This window comes from Colias eurytheme, chromosome 9 (assembly GCF_061535395.1).
Source record: "Colias eurytheme isolate Ceu_HAF_F1 chromosome 9, ilColEury1 Martin Lab GWU primary, whole genome shotgun sequence".
In the NCBI taxonomy this organism is placed as follows: Eukaryota; Metazoa; Arthropoda; class Insecta; order Lepidoptera; family Pieridae; genus Colias; species Colias eurytheme.
In genome coordinates this window covers 3101945-3116984 of record NC_142988.1, presented here as the reverse complement: position 1 = coordinate 3116984, position 15040 = coordinate 3101945, and the positions used below count along the sequence as shown (strand labels likewise).

Sequence of the window (15040 nt, the reverse complement as noted above, 5' to 3'; positions counted from 1 at the left end):
AATAACACAACAAGATTTGATTCGTAACTTCACATAAATTATTCTATCTTTCGACTCTGAAACCTAATAACCTTTTAATTTAATTTTATTTAAAATTATATTAAAAAAACATAATATCCCTAAAAGCCGAGACGAATACATCTCGTTAGTAAATAGTGGTCGGCAAACGAGATCCATGAAAAGTTGTTTCACGCCTTTGACGTTTTAATTAATATTCATATTGAGTCTCGTTTATACGAGAAAATATGCGTTTAAATTCAATTATATTTATTATATAAACATGTTGGTAAATTTTACGTTTATTTATATAAATAAATATAAGACGCGCAAACAAAAATATGTAGTTTAACATATTAACATAAACGTGTACGGAATTAGGAAATACGATTTATCTAAGATCAAGAATTATCTTTTTATAAAATTTAAAAAATATAATTAAAAAGTTCTAGTTACTGCATTTACTTTGCAACAACTTCCTTCATCCAATATTACTCTAATAAACAATAAAGAACGACGTGCACTAAGAGAGAAAGGAATCCCCGATCCATAACTTTGAGCACTAATAAACGCCTGAATGCAATGACTGTTTTCTGGGAACTCCTAATTCTACTGCGCCGTCTTCCTCCATCATAAACATGATTTATCGAATTTGATCTTTACGGCTCTTGTGGTAAGTCATAAATTATTTATATCCTGGATATTGGAACATCGCTTGGAATTGCGTTAATTGTACTTTGACGTCTTAATTATTTGGATGCGAGATAGTATGATTAACTAGTATTGCCTTTAGTTGTGAAATGTAGAAAGTTGCTGTTAATAGAATCGTATACAGAATAAGAAACAATATATAACAATATACGTAATATCATGCATGCCTTTTTAAATATTTATTGGACGAACATTATTTAAATCCCACCAAAAATATTTGTTCGTGTGTAAATTCTGGAGCTACTGAACTTATATTAAGGTTATCATAACGCGGAATTTATTATTTTAAAGTTAAACCATCCTTTAGGCAATTACAAACTTACAAGGCATATACAGTGTGTCCGGACATGACATACCGATATTTGAAGGGGCTATTCTCCAGGTATTTTTATCGACAATTCAACCCCTCACCCCCCTCAAAATGGTTTTCGAATTTTTTAAAGTATGTTTCATCACTCTTATCAATTAAATTTGTTTAGTGGTCCCTAGAATAACTTGTTATTGTTCGAATAAAACCAAATTTAGTATTTTGTGACACTCACTTTCGAAGTTATTACAATTTTCATAAATTCACTATCCGAATTGATAGGTTTGCCATTTTGAGGGGGGTGAGGTAGGGGACTGTAGAGGGGTTGAATTGTCGATAAAAATACCTGGAGAATAGCCCCTTCAAATATCGGTATGTCATGTCCGGACACACTGTATAAACTGGATAAATAAAGTAAATCCCGAATATCGGAATAGATTGTGCCCAAAAGCGTGCTTACGTCATAACTTGATACCTCTAGTATTATATTATCTGTGATAGTGAATTTAGTCGATGTATACCACAGATGTATACCTAGGCAGTGACACATAACAATTTGGGGGAAAGGTCACACACGTGAAAATAAATCACTGTAGGATTTATCGCTTGCGGTTCAAGAATGACTGACATTCGGAGTTTTGATATATTTTGACACGAATTAACTCGATGTTTATTTTGAGATCTCGTGAAGAGATAATTCAATCGATGTTTTGAAACGAATTATTTAACTTTTTAACACGTTTATTCTTGTGTAGGATTGGAAAGGTATTAGGTACATTGATTTTCAAGATTATGTTTTCAATCTTTTTTAAGCGATATCTAATGGAATAATAAACGAAGCACACAAATTATTATTGATCTAATATGCATATTTTGCTGTTTTCGATGTAATCTTATAAAATACTGAGTTCCAAAGTCGTAAATTTCACTCATTATTTTTATAGTTCTGAAAAGAAGGTATAGGTACATTGTACATTATTATACGCACATGCACCAACGACCTAAACTTCCATATGGTCACGCTACACGCTTTTATTACAAATTCAAGGACACCAGAACCTCATATCGTACCAACAGTTTGTTATCTTATATCTTGATAAATAATTAATTTATATTAAGAATTCAACGGTTGTAAAGACAAGACATGAAGGACGTAGCATATGCCTACCAAAAACTTTGACCAGCCGTACGGTCTACTTTAGGTAGGTGAGGTTTGTAAATATGGTGTGCAGGATATGTTTAATTATTTATGTGATAACGAAGATAACCAGAACGAGTGGGGAATGACAATTTGGTATTCGTTTGTTTTATATCATCTATTGAATGATGAAATTTTGATGGAAAAAAGTAGGTACACGTCGCATAAACGACTTTCACGGGTTAGCTTAAAATAGAGATGGTTGGTTGGAGTTCAAATTCAACTTCAAAAAAATAAGAAAGTGTAGCCATCAATGATACATACAAAATTCTCAACTGTTATTCCTGTCTCATTTTAATTATAGGAATACGATCCGTAATTTTTATTTCTTAAATTTATATTTCTTTAACCTTAATAAGTAATTAACATTTCGAGTAACATTATAATATTTTAAAACCGACAACAGCAATACTCATACATTGTATGCAACACGCCTTATAATTTAGCAAAAACATGGACAAAAAAACCGGAACACAGCACGTGTTAAATTAAACGCAATTAATGTGAATAAATTCACAATACAACCGTATGATTTAATTTAACTTCATTTAGTCGGATATCCGATGAAGTTATGCGAATCATATGCAAATTTTGTATAATAAAATAAACAGATTTGGTAAAATAGCCAATTGAGTTCGTGCGGATTGTATTTATGTACACTTGAAAGCGAGATAAAGATATTCGGTTTCCTAATAAGTGATGATATAAACGTTTTAAGACTTTATGAATATCTGGTGTGCTGTGAACGAAAATAATCGAAGCACGGTCACGAAATGTCTTAAAAAAAAGGTTTAAAGGTCTTTATTGGAAGCAGGTAACAGATAATAAATTAAATTGAAAATTGTTAAATACAAAATTAATGGATTATTTATTTAGTGAGTAATAAGATGCATGGAAAAAGGAGTTGCAAGATATCAAGGAAGCTTCCTATTATTTACTTTTTTAATCAACGGTAAATTAATTACGCAGCCAAAATATTACTTATTATGTACGTTCGATGAAAACAAACTTATCAAACCCAATCACAATATTTTTCCATGAAAACCTTCAACTTTATTAATTCGTTCTCAATTCCCATAACCTATATAACACGGCCACCAAAACGTATAAACAAAGGCGCCGAAAAATTCCGCAAAACAATATTCCATTAATATCTACGCGAAAAATATTTGTCCACTGCCTTGTGTACATATTATGTACACATATGTACTATGTATGTACTATGTACATAGTTCAAAGGAAGTTTGTTCACGTTCTGTATACATGAGCTATACTTCTATACTATATGATTTAGGACACCACGTGTCTAGAAATGTGTGGTGAAAACATGCTTCGTCACCGCTTTTAGTGGAGCAAGAATGTGAAAACATGAATTCCTCATTATTCAAAAAATATATCTCAATTGTGGAAGACCAAACAGCCCAGACAATTAATTTTACATTTCAAACAACTTTAAAAAGTGCGGTGTTGATTGACACGCAATTTTTTGTGTACATTCTACACTTTTAAATATAAATGTCCGTATAATATTATATATACAAACTATACATAACTTTTAAAGTATAATATATGTAAGTTTAAAATATGTAGTATAGGGGCTCAATGGCAATAGCCATTTAGCTGTAGACTTAATTAATTTATAACTAAATTACATAAAAATATCGCAAAATATCTTATTTCCCGCGCTTTCTGCTCCACATTTTACACATTTATTTATATTAAAAACCTACCTGAGTAGGATTGTGCCGGTACAGGTACAGCTTGGTCCCGTGCAGCACCGCCCAGACTTGCTTCCACGATCTATCGCTGGCACGCTACAAACAAATTAATATATTATTTATTACCATGATATAAATACTATTTGCAAAAAATAGATTATTTAGGCACACAAAGTTGAAGCACTCGTCAGTTTAAACTACATTCAACATTCTGGTACATATAGGATCATTTTACCGTTCAAAGTTTTTTTTTTTAAATTAAAAATATCCTATATTGCCACTTTTTATACGACCAACCTAGTATTTAATTTTTATTATCACATATTTTTCATACATTCCTCAATTATATTTGTTACTTATAAAAAATAAATTAGCATTATAGTATAAAATATAATTTTTTTTTTTTTAGTAAAATATGCTTACCTTTCCATTACTAACCACCATCTTTATTTGCACGTTGCCTTGCACATCTCCCTCTAAGGCCTCTACATTGTCTGACGCCTCTTGGTCTTTCTTCTCCGAACTATTAATATAAATGCAAATTATCTTACTGATAAATAGAAAATACTAAGAAACATATGATTTACATAGAACAATAATGAAATTTCTTCAATTTGTTGTAGAATGTACTGACACTGCAATATTATGTACTGCTCAGATGATGAGTTATAATATATATGCGGTGTCTTTTACAGATTTATAACAAAGAATATCCAAGAAAACCAAAACAACATGCCTTTACAACACCGAATGTTTATTTAGCAAACATCTAAAACTCAGCATGCAATGTATTTCGGGATTGTCATGCACACGAAGATTCAAAGACATTCCTTTGCGGCCTACATATAACGAGCTATGCTTATCTTAAAATATGTACAATATGAACGGACTATCCGATGACGAAAGCGGAGGCGATATCTCAATCGAGTATGCTTGATGAAGTTAGTTCGACGAGAATCTATGAAAGCTCAATTTGTCGCAAAAATTGATATTGATTTCAGCGCCATCTATTGATCTAAAACACACATTTGTATAAGCGCCATCTAACGGCAGGTTGCGTAACCGCGACGTCATGCGACGTACCGAGTGGGGGGGGTCGCGTGCGGGTCGAATATCCGCAGCAGCGGAGTTATGTCGTCGGCGAACCGAGGGGGGCGCCACTTGCGGTAAGCACTGCGTTTTTGTACAAATGATAAACCCAACATATATCCTGACGGTTATTACAGTTCAAAAAACAGTTATTCACCGCTAAACATAAAGGGAATCATGATTATGTCTATCTACTCTGAGTATATCTTATGACCAAGGTGCGTCACAACTACTGGGTTCTAGTCGTGTTAACTTTTAAACAGAAATTTTAACAGAAAATTAACTACAATAGAACTACTAGGGAAATGAAAAGGATAAAACAGAATAGTAGCAGGTAATGATACATTTGCAAGAGTAATTTTTTGTAGAAGTGTTTGTTTTTAATAAAAGAGTATTTTTGGTGTATAGTATTCAGCTTTTTACAGGGTAAGTGAATCAATGTAACAATAAATCATCTGACATCTCATTACGAAAATTTAATAAATGTAATTGTGTTAAATAAAATCACTCCCAAAAATGCAGTTACCATTTCTAATATACCCACAAATGCCATATACTTGACAATATCACATAATATATCCCTGTATAAGATTCAATGGCATTTGTTGTTACGCAAGTACGTAAATGAAACTGTATGAGTGTTAGATCATACCTTCGTAAGGCGTGGTGGTCGATTTCTGGCTCAACATCACTGTCTAAGTGCAACCGATCACCCCATGTTGCTTTTAAGTAAGAAACTCTTCGCATAGCGCGTTCTTCTTCTGCAAAAAAAGATTACGGATTTAATAAAACAATCATTTATTTCTACGCAAATGATTTTCCCGCATTAGGGAAACTCTTAAGGAATAGTAAAAATAATTTAAACAATTTTTTTACAATGATAAATTGACATAATAATCTATAAATTTCCTACCTCCTAATTGTGCATCCTTCTTTTGTCGTCTCGTGACGAGATCATCAGCAAAACCTGTACAGAGAATACCATGTAATTGCTCAATTAGACACATTATATCAGACACCGATGCACGGAGTTAGTTTGCATTAGTAGCACACCGAGAAGCATCGCATTCAGTTAGTGGCCGGCGTTACGTTAGAGACAACCCCCCCTTTTGCGCGGGAGTCATGCATGTGAAATATGAAGAAGTTGGAAAGAAGATCATACAAAGTCAGGAAAGATAGTGTAATGTCAATTACTTTATTAGGAAGTAAGAAATGATTAAGATTAATGAGATGCGAAACAATAACAAGTTATTCAAGACAATCGTGTCTCGTACATCTCTATCAGTTTTTTTTAAGAAATTCCCATTCCATGAAGGTTAAAGCGTCATGCATCGGGCGTGGGCGTGGGCAGTGGGCAGGAAGCGCTGGGGGGGCTCGCAGTGAGTTGGACCTGAGTCGGCGGGCGTGCTTGGCGTGGGCGAGGGCGAGCCGGACGCGGGGGGCGAGGGGGCCAGGCTCAGCTGCGTGGGTCTCTGCGGCCCCTCGTCCCGCCCTAGCGACACGCGATTCATCGCCTCCATTTGCTCTCTGTTCAGCCCCATACGTCGCTTCGCGTGACTGCCATCTTGGGGCGGAATATAGTGTTAGGTGCGCGCGTGTTAGCGGTACGGTTTTGATCATTATGTCGAGGTATCGAGGGAGTTGTATTATTGTTGGAATATTGTATAAGAACACAGGTTCATAGGCTTTTCGTGCGCAATAAACTATATTAAATAATAGAAATGCCTTTTTCTTTTGTGATGTGTCAATAGAAACTGTATAATATCATTGCAAAAAATTGAGTTTGATGATAGTATGTTGATAGGAAATAGAAAATAATAATTGATAATGGTTCTATATTAATTGCATTGATGTATGGATGTATCAAAACACACAACAATTATTGTTAGAACATATCTAACGACCTACAGTTACACGAAGAAACAAAAAATAAAGTACTAACAAATAAAATAAATGTTATTACGGATTCTAATGTGTAGTTAAAACAAACAAAATCCTACATATAATTACGAAATAATAATTAAATTATAGTCTTCAAATTTAGTCCTACTTTGTAAAATAAATGAATAACTAAATAGTAAATAACTGAACAGCTTTGCAAATGCAGCAAGCGCAACTTAATGGGCAATAGCAGCTGTGCACCAATAGATGGCGTTATTACAAATCACGCGCAACCCAACTGAAAATCGACCAATCATATCGTGTATAAGGTAGCAAAGCTTGATTCCTATTGGTCTAAAATAAATATATATATATATATTCCGAAACCAGCTGCGTGGTACATCCACCTTATATGCGCATGTCAAATTCATTCCTTTTTTGGTGATAAATTTAAGCAGTGCATTATTTACCTGTGGCATGATGTCTTCTAATAGGTAATCCTTCACTGCCGGTACTATTCGACCTTGTTCGCATTTGAACCTTTTCCGTTTCTAAAATAAAAAAAAGGAGTATAATACAAAAATACAAAGAATACCACAATACAATCAATCCACACAACACTAATTTATATTGTATGAATATTTGTACAACTGTATGATGTTTCAAATGAAATTTGTGCGAACTGCAAACTTCACAACTAAACGTTAGTTTGTGCATGTGCTCGCTGATTTGTGCGAACTAGCGTTGTGACCAGCATTAAAGTAAATATTTTTATTTCTTAATTTTTAAGTCTACATACTTGTACCATCCAGTATTACATTTTTATGACATCCAACTACATTTTTAACTTCAAAGCAAATGTATTCACCTATAATACAGGGTCAGTATTTTCGCGAATTATCTTCCAAGGATCTATTTGCGAAAACTTATTAACTTAGGTGTTATTTAAAACGAGTATACTAACCGGGCACATATCCATCGGGAGGCGGACAATGCAGGTGTTTGCTGCCGGTGATCATTAGCTGGTTGCCGGATAAGCTGCCGCCCAGGGGCGGCTCGTGATCTAGATCTGACAACAAATAATATGTTAAACTTTATCAAGTGATCAGGAATTGGCAAGTTTGAGGGTACATATTAAACTGGTCTATTGCACGCCTCATAAGCGATGCGTTGAGGTGGGTACTACTGTCACTTCGCGCAAAACATCTGATTTTTCAAACTTAAAATGTCTTTATGTATCATACATTGCACTTGTAAGATAATACATACACACACATATTAAGAAAAAACACTATTTTTAACGTTCATGATATTTTTGATGTCATTTTTAGGGTTCCGTAGCCAAAATGGCAAAAACGGAACCCTTATAGTTTCGTCATGTCCGTCTGTCCGTCTGTCCGTCTGTCCGTCTGTCACAGCCGATTTACTCGGAAACTATAAGTACTACAGTGATGAAATTTGATGGGAATATGTGTTGTATGAACCGCTACAAAAATATGACACTAAATAGTAAAAAAAAGAATTGGGGGTGGGGCCCCCCATACATGTAACTGAGGGATGAAATTTTTTTTTTCGATGTACATACCCGTGTGGGGTATCAATGGAAAGGTCTTTTAAAATGATATAAAGTTTTCTAAAAAACATTTTTCTTAAAGTGAACGGTTTTTGAGATATCAGCTCTCAAAGTCGTAAAAAGTATGTCCCCCCCCCTCTATTTTTATAACTACGGGGTATAAAATTCTAAAAAAAATAGAGGTGATGCATGCTAATTAACTCTTTCAACGATTTTTGGTTTGATCAAAGTATCTCTTATAGTTTTTGAGATAGGTTGATTTAACTGTAATTTATTATATTTGCTGCTACGGAACCCTTTGTGCGCGAGCCCGACTCGCACTTGGCCGGTTTTTATTGTTATTTAAACTAGTTAAAAAACAGTTTAAAAAAGTTCTGTCTTGGACGTCCGTGTGTCTGTATGTGCGGATCCTTTTTCTTGTTAACACGATAGCGACCGAAATACTTTACTAATCGAGTCTTTTTTTTTCTCTTACGCTTGAGTATGCTCAGGAATAGAACCCTTTCATTTTTCAGGGTCTGATTCGATGTGGTTTAATTGTTATTAAATAAACAAAAATAATAATTAATAAATATTTATTAAAAAAAAATTATGAGGCGTGCACTTTTGGATTTTCCAAATTATTTTTATATTACTATGTAAGCACAAAACTTTAAGGCATCTTTAAAAATAATCATACATAAAACATCTGGTTTATTGTTATAACTAGAACGAAAGCCTTGCGGCGACGAACCACACAGCACGTTCCACGGCTCTCCGCGGCGCGGGTTTTCTACGGTAGCTGTATTCTTCTGCTCGCTACTTCTTTCGTTTCTCTCTACTTCTTACCTTGTTTTAACCACGAAGTTACAGGTGACAGCTAGTAATCTAACTACTTGAAATTGATATTTTGGTTTTATGGCATTCAAATGCTTTATAAATATAAATTTATAAAGAATAGAAAAAAATCGATCACGAGGCGGGACTCGAACCCGCATCCTTTCGCGCCATTCCGGGGCGGATGCCTGACCAACTCAGTCACTCGTGACCCGCCAGAGCAATCGAATTTATTATATTCTTTCAGTTTTATGTGTCTAAGCCGCCCCGGAATAGCGCGAAAGGATGCGGGTTCGAGTCCCGCCTCGTGATCGAATTTTTTCTATTCTTTATAAATTTAAATCTAACTACTAACTAATCTAACAGTGTACCTTGTTGCGGTTGCACGTCGAGCGAGCGCGCCTCCCTGCGGCCGGCGCGCGTCTCGAACTCCTTGCGGCGCAGCGCCACGCTGGGCTCGAGCCGCGTGGCCGACAGCCGCGCCAGCTCACTGCGGGCCACTTCTGTGCGCTTCTCGCCCACACCGCGCGCTTCTTCCAGCTGCCGGGTCCGCGCTGTTACTAGCTGTAGTTCAGGTACTGGGTATCTGGTGGTGGAAGAAAGATATTTAGAAGATTGAATTTGGCTTAGTATGCGGATTTTAATGTGTGATGTGAGTTCAAAGTGTGGACTGTGTAATTTGGGCACATAAATTTTGGGAAAATTTTAAATATTTAAAGTGAACATTTCAACAGTTAACTTGTGAATATTAGTGTGTATTCTCTATTCTCTAATCTTACCTATTATCTTGGTTATTCGAGTCATCTTTGTTGTCACCATTCGTTCCATTACTGACTGTCCCCACATTATTGCTCTGAATACTTGGCGCCGTTTCTTGTATCTTCGACAACGTGGCCACGAACTGGCTTCTGTCCTGTTTAATTTTCTTTTCATTATTGCCGTTCACCTCCCCATAGCCACTGTAGGTGCCACTATCGACACTTGTGGCGCATTCTTCTTTTCTTTCGTGGTGTTGCGGCGGGGGTGAGGCAGCGAGCGGTGGGGAGGAGGGGGGAGGTGGCCAAGCCGGCTTTTGAAGTTTCTGCGGTCGAGCGTAAAACTCCTTCTGTTTGATCGGTGGCGGCGCGTCCGGGGTCACCCATCCCGTGGGTTGGCTTGGACGTCTGAGGAAAGCCTCCTTTTGTTCGAGGCTCTTTCGTATTCGGGAGAGGATTATCGAGTCGTCCAGTTCTCGGCCCGTGAGCGTTGAGTTCGAATCGAATGAGCCGAGACTGTCTTTGCTCTCCGTTGCTGATGATGGCAGTGATATGTCGGATTCCCGCCTGCTGGAAATATAATTATGTATGTTATTTCAATGTTATATTTTATGATTATTACAAATTGTCATATGAATCAATATAACACAAGTGAAACGAGCTTTAGTAATACAGTAAAGAAAAAGCTTTAAGTAATAGGTACAAATTTATATTTGTATCTATTATTTGAAGCTTTTTTTATTACCAAACCGAAGCTTTTTCTATAACCAAAGTTTACTTAATTTTATGTTGAAGCTTTTTCTTTCTTGAAAGCTCACGAAAATAAATATAGTTACATTTTTATTATTCCTCTTACTTTATAAATTATAATGCATATAACATTAATATAATATTCGAAATTATTGCACTAAAATCAATGTACTCACCCATCATGTATAATATAATGCGGCGCGTTCGCAAGCCGTGCGTCGAACCTCGGCGTTGCGGGCGCGACGGTCGCGTACTCCGGGTCCTCGCGGTGCCGCGCGGGGGCTTGCGGGCCGGCCAGCGCGGGCAGGCTGGCGCGCGGCCGCCGGTACGCGTCGAACAGCCGCGACTCGTGCTCTGTCATCGGAGCCGGCATGTCTATTGGTCGCTGGTTCGTTTCTGGGTTGTACGCTGCTTCGCTGAAATACTGAAAATTGTGGGAAGTTAGTGTTGTCTTCAGGAAAGTTTGATGTGATGTTAGTGCACTTGTGTGTGCACTGCTATTGTGTAAATAATAGCAGAGGAGATAAAATCTCTAAAATTATTTAAATACAGGATATTTTGAAATTGTTTATGTACATACTGATTGTTTAAAAAGCTTTTACCTGACTAAGTTACATGACGAGCTTATGATAGCTATATCATTTGAATTCTATAATACCTATGTATTCTTAACGTCTATGGTCTTTCAACGTATTCCCTATTCTTAGCATTTGCATCAAGCTCACCCTCTGCAGCAGATCGTGGTCCCTCGGCACCACGGTGAGCCTCAGCACGCGGGGCTCCCGCTGCGCGAGCTGCACGACGCGGGCGTAGGGCGCCCGCGCGCGGCCGCACGCCACGGGCTCCCCGTTGACGGCGAGGACGCGGTCGCCGGCCCGCAGGCCCGCGAGTGCTGCCGGCCCGCCCGGCCGCACCGACCTCACGAAGATCGTGTCCATTGGCGCGCCCACCGCGCCCACGGCCAGGTGGCGCGCATCCTCGTATAGCTCCTGCAAATTGCAATGCGATTTTACATTGGTTTCAATCGCAAATTAAAAAATCGCAATGGAAAGTGTATAAATGTGCTCTAGCACTGTCAGTAGCTCTATATTTACGCACTATCCTATTAAAATATAGCAGCAATATAAATTAATATCTAAATTAAAATCCATATAATAATATAAAGGTACATTCCATGCTACGTTTTGCAAATGATGTTTATATATATGTAGTATGTATTCATTGGCTCTTTTAATTGATATTTTTTCTATATCTTCAGCCTGGTTAATGATTTCATATATTATATGTTTACTACTTAGTAGTAAATCGTTGCTTATGACTGTTTTTTTAACATGTGAGATCATCACTAGAATCATTAGTTTCATTATTAGCTTATGGCTATAAATTGTTTAAATTTCCTCTTTGTTATCAGTCATTGTCGTTTCTCGAGTTATCGCAGATTGCAGAAACTGCATATGAAGAAGCATTATCCATATTACATTTCAAAAACTATCGCATCAATTATTATGAAAAACAATTACATACGACACTGACACTCACTTGTAAAGAGTCCGGTGGGTAAACAACAAGATGCCTAAGGGTGAAGCCAAAGCCGTGCCTGGCGTCCGGCCGTTGGATGACGATGGTGCGCGGCGCGGAGCAGTGCGGGGAGGTGGGCGCGGGGGCGGACGCCTGCGGGGGGAGCGCCACCGGCGGAGCTTGCACTAACGTTGGGGGCTGCAAATAAATAACAATACATTTCAATTTTCAAATAAATTCACTGTTTTAAGCACTTCAGTCGTACATCCTACACTATAAAGATAGATCACCTATATGCGAAACCTTATCAGTAACGTGTTTTGATAAAAAATACCCACATAATTGCTTATTTGCGCGGGATTATCTGGTACATATTATAGTTATTACGTATGCGACGTCAATCACAGAACACTATCAGCTGTTTATATACGTACGTGTTCGTAAGGAGTCTTTAGTATTCATTAGAGAGTCTGTGCCTATAATATCGGCAATCATAACGACTTAATATCTTTCTCCGTAGCCATTTCGAAATTATTATAGCCATATTGAATAATAATTAACAATTCATAAACGCTATAAACTAACGAGCTACGATTTCAAATGACGATCAATAAAATGATGAACATAGAACGTCGAAGCAGGTGGCAATACGCAGATGCCTGGACGGCGACCAATAAAAATTGATTTAAACATTTACAATAATAACTAATGCGAACTGGACATTTGCATCTAGTTAAACTAGTCTGAGTATCGCATATAATTTCCAACATACGTAACATTCATTTAACCAATGCGATAATTTCACAATTATTGGTAAATAATATTTGCGATAATATTCACTTAAAGTCTTTAAAAGATAACGCGTTTACGGTATTAGTTTCATAATTTCTATGTAATCAAACAGTCAAACAAATTAATTATGTAACAGTTTCCTTGTAGTAATGAGGTCAAAGTATTGAAGATAATGTTTCATTCTAAGTGGTTTTATTTCCTAAGTTTTTGGTCATTTAAAAATCGCACTCGTCAAGTTTCGAAGTAAAACCTGTTCGTGCATTACAATGTAATATTTATAATTTTATAAATAATGAATAGGAGATGAATATCTTTGCGTTGGTTAACTAGAGACGACGTGTAAATAGTTAGAGGTAAATTATTACAAACCCAACATCATCTATACGTGGAGCGGATACATTAGTTCAAGATAATCGCTGCTTGAAACTTGTTATTAAAAATAATTCTAAGACTTAAACCAGACCTGTGTTTCAATAAGCGGACTTGGGATTATTGATATTTGCGGGTAAATCTTATGAAATGTATACTGGTTATTAATGCTTTGATTGTTTTAGTACTTTTTTACGCCATTTATTTGAGAGATATTGATTGGGGATATTGGAAGGATTGTAGTAACTAAGATCGAGAAGCTTAATTACGGTATATTTAATTAACTATTCTTTTCGTAAGTTTGCAATGCATAGACTCAAAAACGGCTTTATCCCTTTTGCTAATTATTTCACCAGAAGAAATCTATACTATTCCTGAGCGACACTCACAATGTGTTTTAAAAATATTTTCCCGAACGTTTTTCTTCTGAATATATATCAAAATGTTCTGTCATTTTCACACAAATAGTATCACAGTCAGACAGAACAGGAGAAGCCCTACACTCAATATCGCATTACTGAGATTAATACAAGCAGCTGCGTCCAGATTCCGTCCACGTTCCCTTCCGTCCTTGTAGGGCTTGAAATTACCCTTTAACTTAAGGATCGGTTACCGGCTCCTGTGTAACTGGAAAAGTATCCTTTTTTGCCCGTTTTTCGATAAAACGCTTGTATATTTTTAATGTTATATATCTTCAAGTACCAAGGACACAAGTATATTTGAGCTGATTAAAAGGGTACATTTAGGAAGGATAAAAATACAAAATTTCAACTAAGCATTCAAAAATAATCGCTTTTCTGTACCAAATAATAAATTAAAAACAAAATATTTGACCTTCTCATTAAGTAATTTTCTGGTGTGTTAAGGCTTTAATAGGGGCTAGCGACCTTGACGACGATTTACAAGGCGGGATCGGGAGACGACCGCGGAATTTACCGTAGTAAAAGTACGTATAAAAATTATTAAAAAGATATTTGGATATGGAATCAAAATTTAAAACAACCATGCCCTGTGTTTCAATTTGATAAACACACTGTAAAAACACTACAATAATTGATGTTATATTGACTTAGCGTTTTGGTTTAAAGTCCAAAAATCGACCTCAGTTCATGATTTTTTTCCAAAAAACCTGATTGTAAAATAAACAAATTAAAACAACCATGCCCTTTATCATATTCAAAACTTTAATATACATTTTTTTTAGATATGTACATTAAGTATCTAAGAAGAAAAACGGTTATAACTAGAGTTAATTTTCGGTATTAAAAGGGAACTCTACCCGATTCAAGCCTTAAAGATTTTATTACTTAGTCACATGCTGTGACCCGTTATCTAAATTTTCTGAGCAGATTGTATAATTATTTCGTCGCAGGACAAGTTTAACCAGCACAAAGTAAGGAAGAAAGCCAGTCACGGCGTTTTAAGAACACGATTTGTTAGATATAACAAAATAAATTGAAAACTATTTCCAGGCGTATTCCTACAAACTGGCTCTTACAAATAATCAATTCAATAGATTTTAAGTTCCATGTTGCCTTTAGTACCAATTACTCGGCCCATTCTGGT

At 36.2% G+C, this 15040-nt stretch overlaps 1 protein-coding gene across 6 annotated transcripts in view; it reads right to left on the bottom strand.

The window, feature by feature from the left end:
* The window catches only part of LOC149905676 (rho GTPase-activating protein 23-like), a 311247-nt gene that overhangs the window by 58725 nt on the left and 237482 nt on the right, over positions 1-15040 (bottom strand). For 4 of the 6 annotated variants that reach the window (XM_090105041.1, XM_090105038.1, XM_090105040.1 and 1 more), the window contains 12 exons: positions 12335-12511; positions 11521-11784; positions 10972-11219; positions 10070-10615; positions 9662-9876; positions 7866-7970; positions 7372-7452; positions 6411-6584; positions 5934-5987; positions 5673-5781; positions 4355-4454; positions 3944-4027 (listed from right to left, as the gene is read on the bottom strand). In XM_090105041.1, coding sequence (XP_089961167.1) covers positions 3944-4027; positions 4355-4454; positions 5673-5781; positions 5934-5987; positions 6411-6584; positions 7372-7452; positions 7866-7970; positions 9662-9876; positions 10070-10615; positions 10972-11219; positions 11521-11784; positions 12335-12511 — 2157 coding nt within the window. The remainder of the gene's footprint in view (positions 1-3943; positions 4028-4354; positions 4455-5672; positions 5782-5933; positions 5988-6410; positions 6585-7371; positions 7453-7865; positions 7971-9661; positions 9877-10069; positions 10616-10971; positions 11220-11520; positions 11785-12334; positions 12512-15040) is intronic. The other 2 variants (XM_090105039.1, XM_090105043.1) reach the window with 2 other exon arrangements.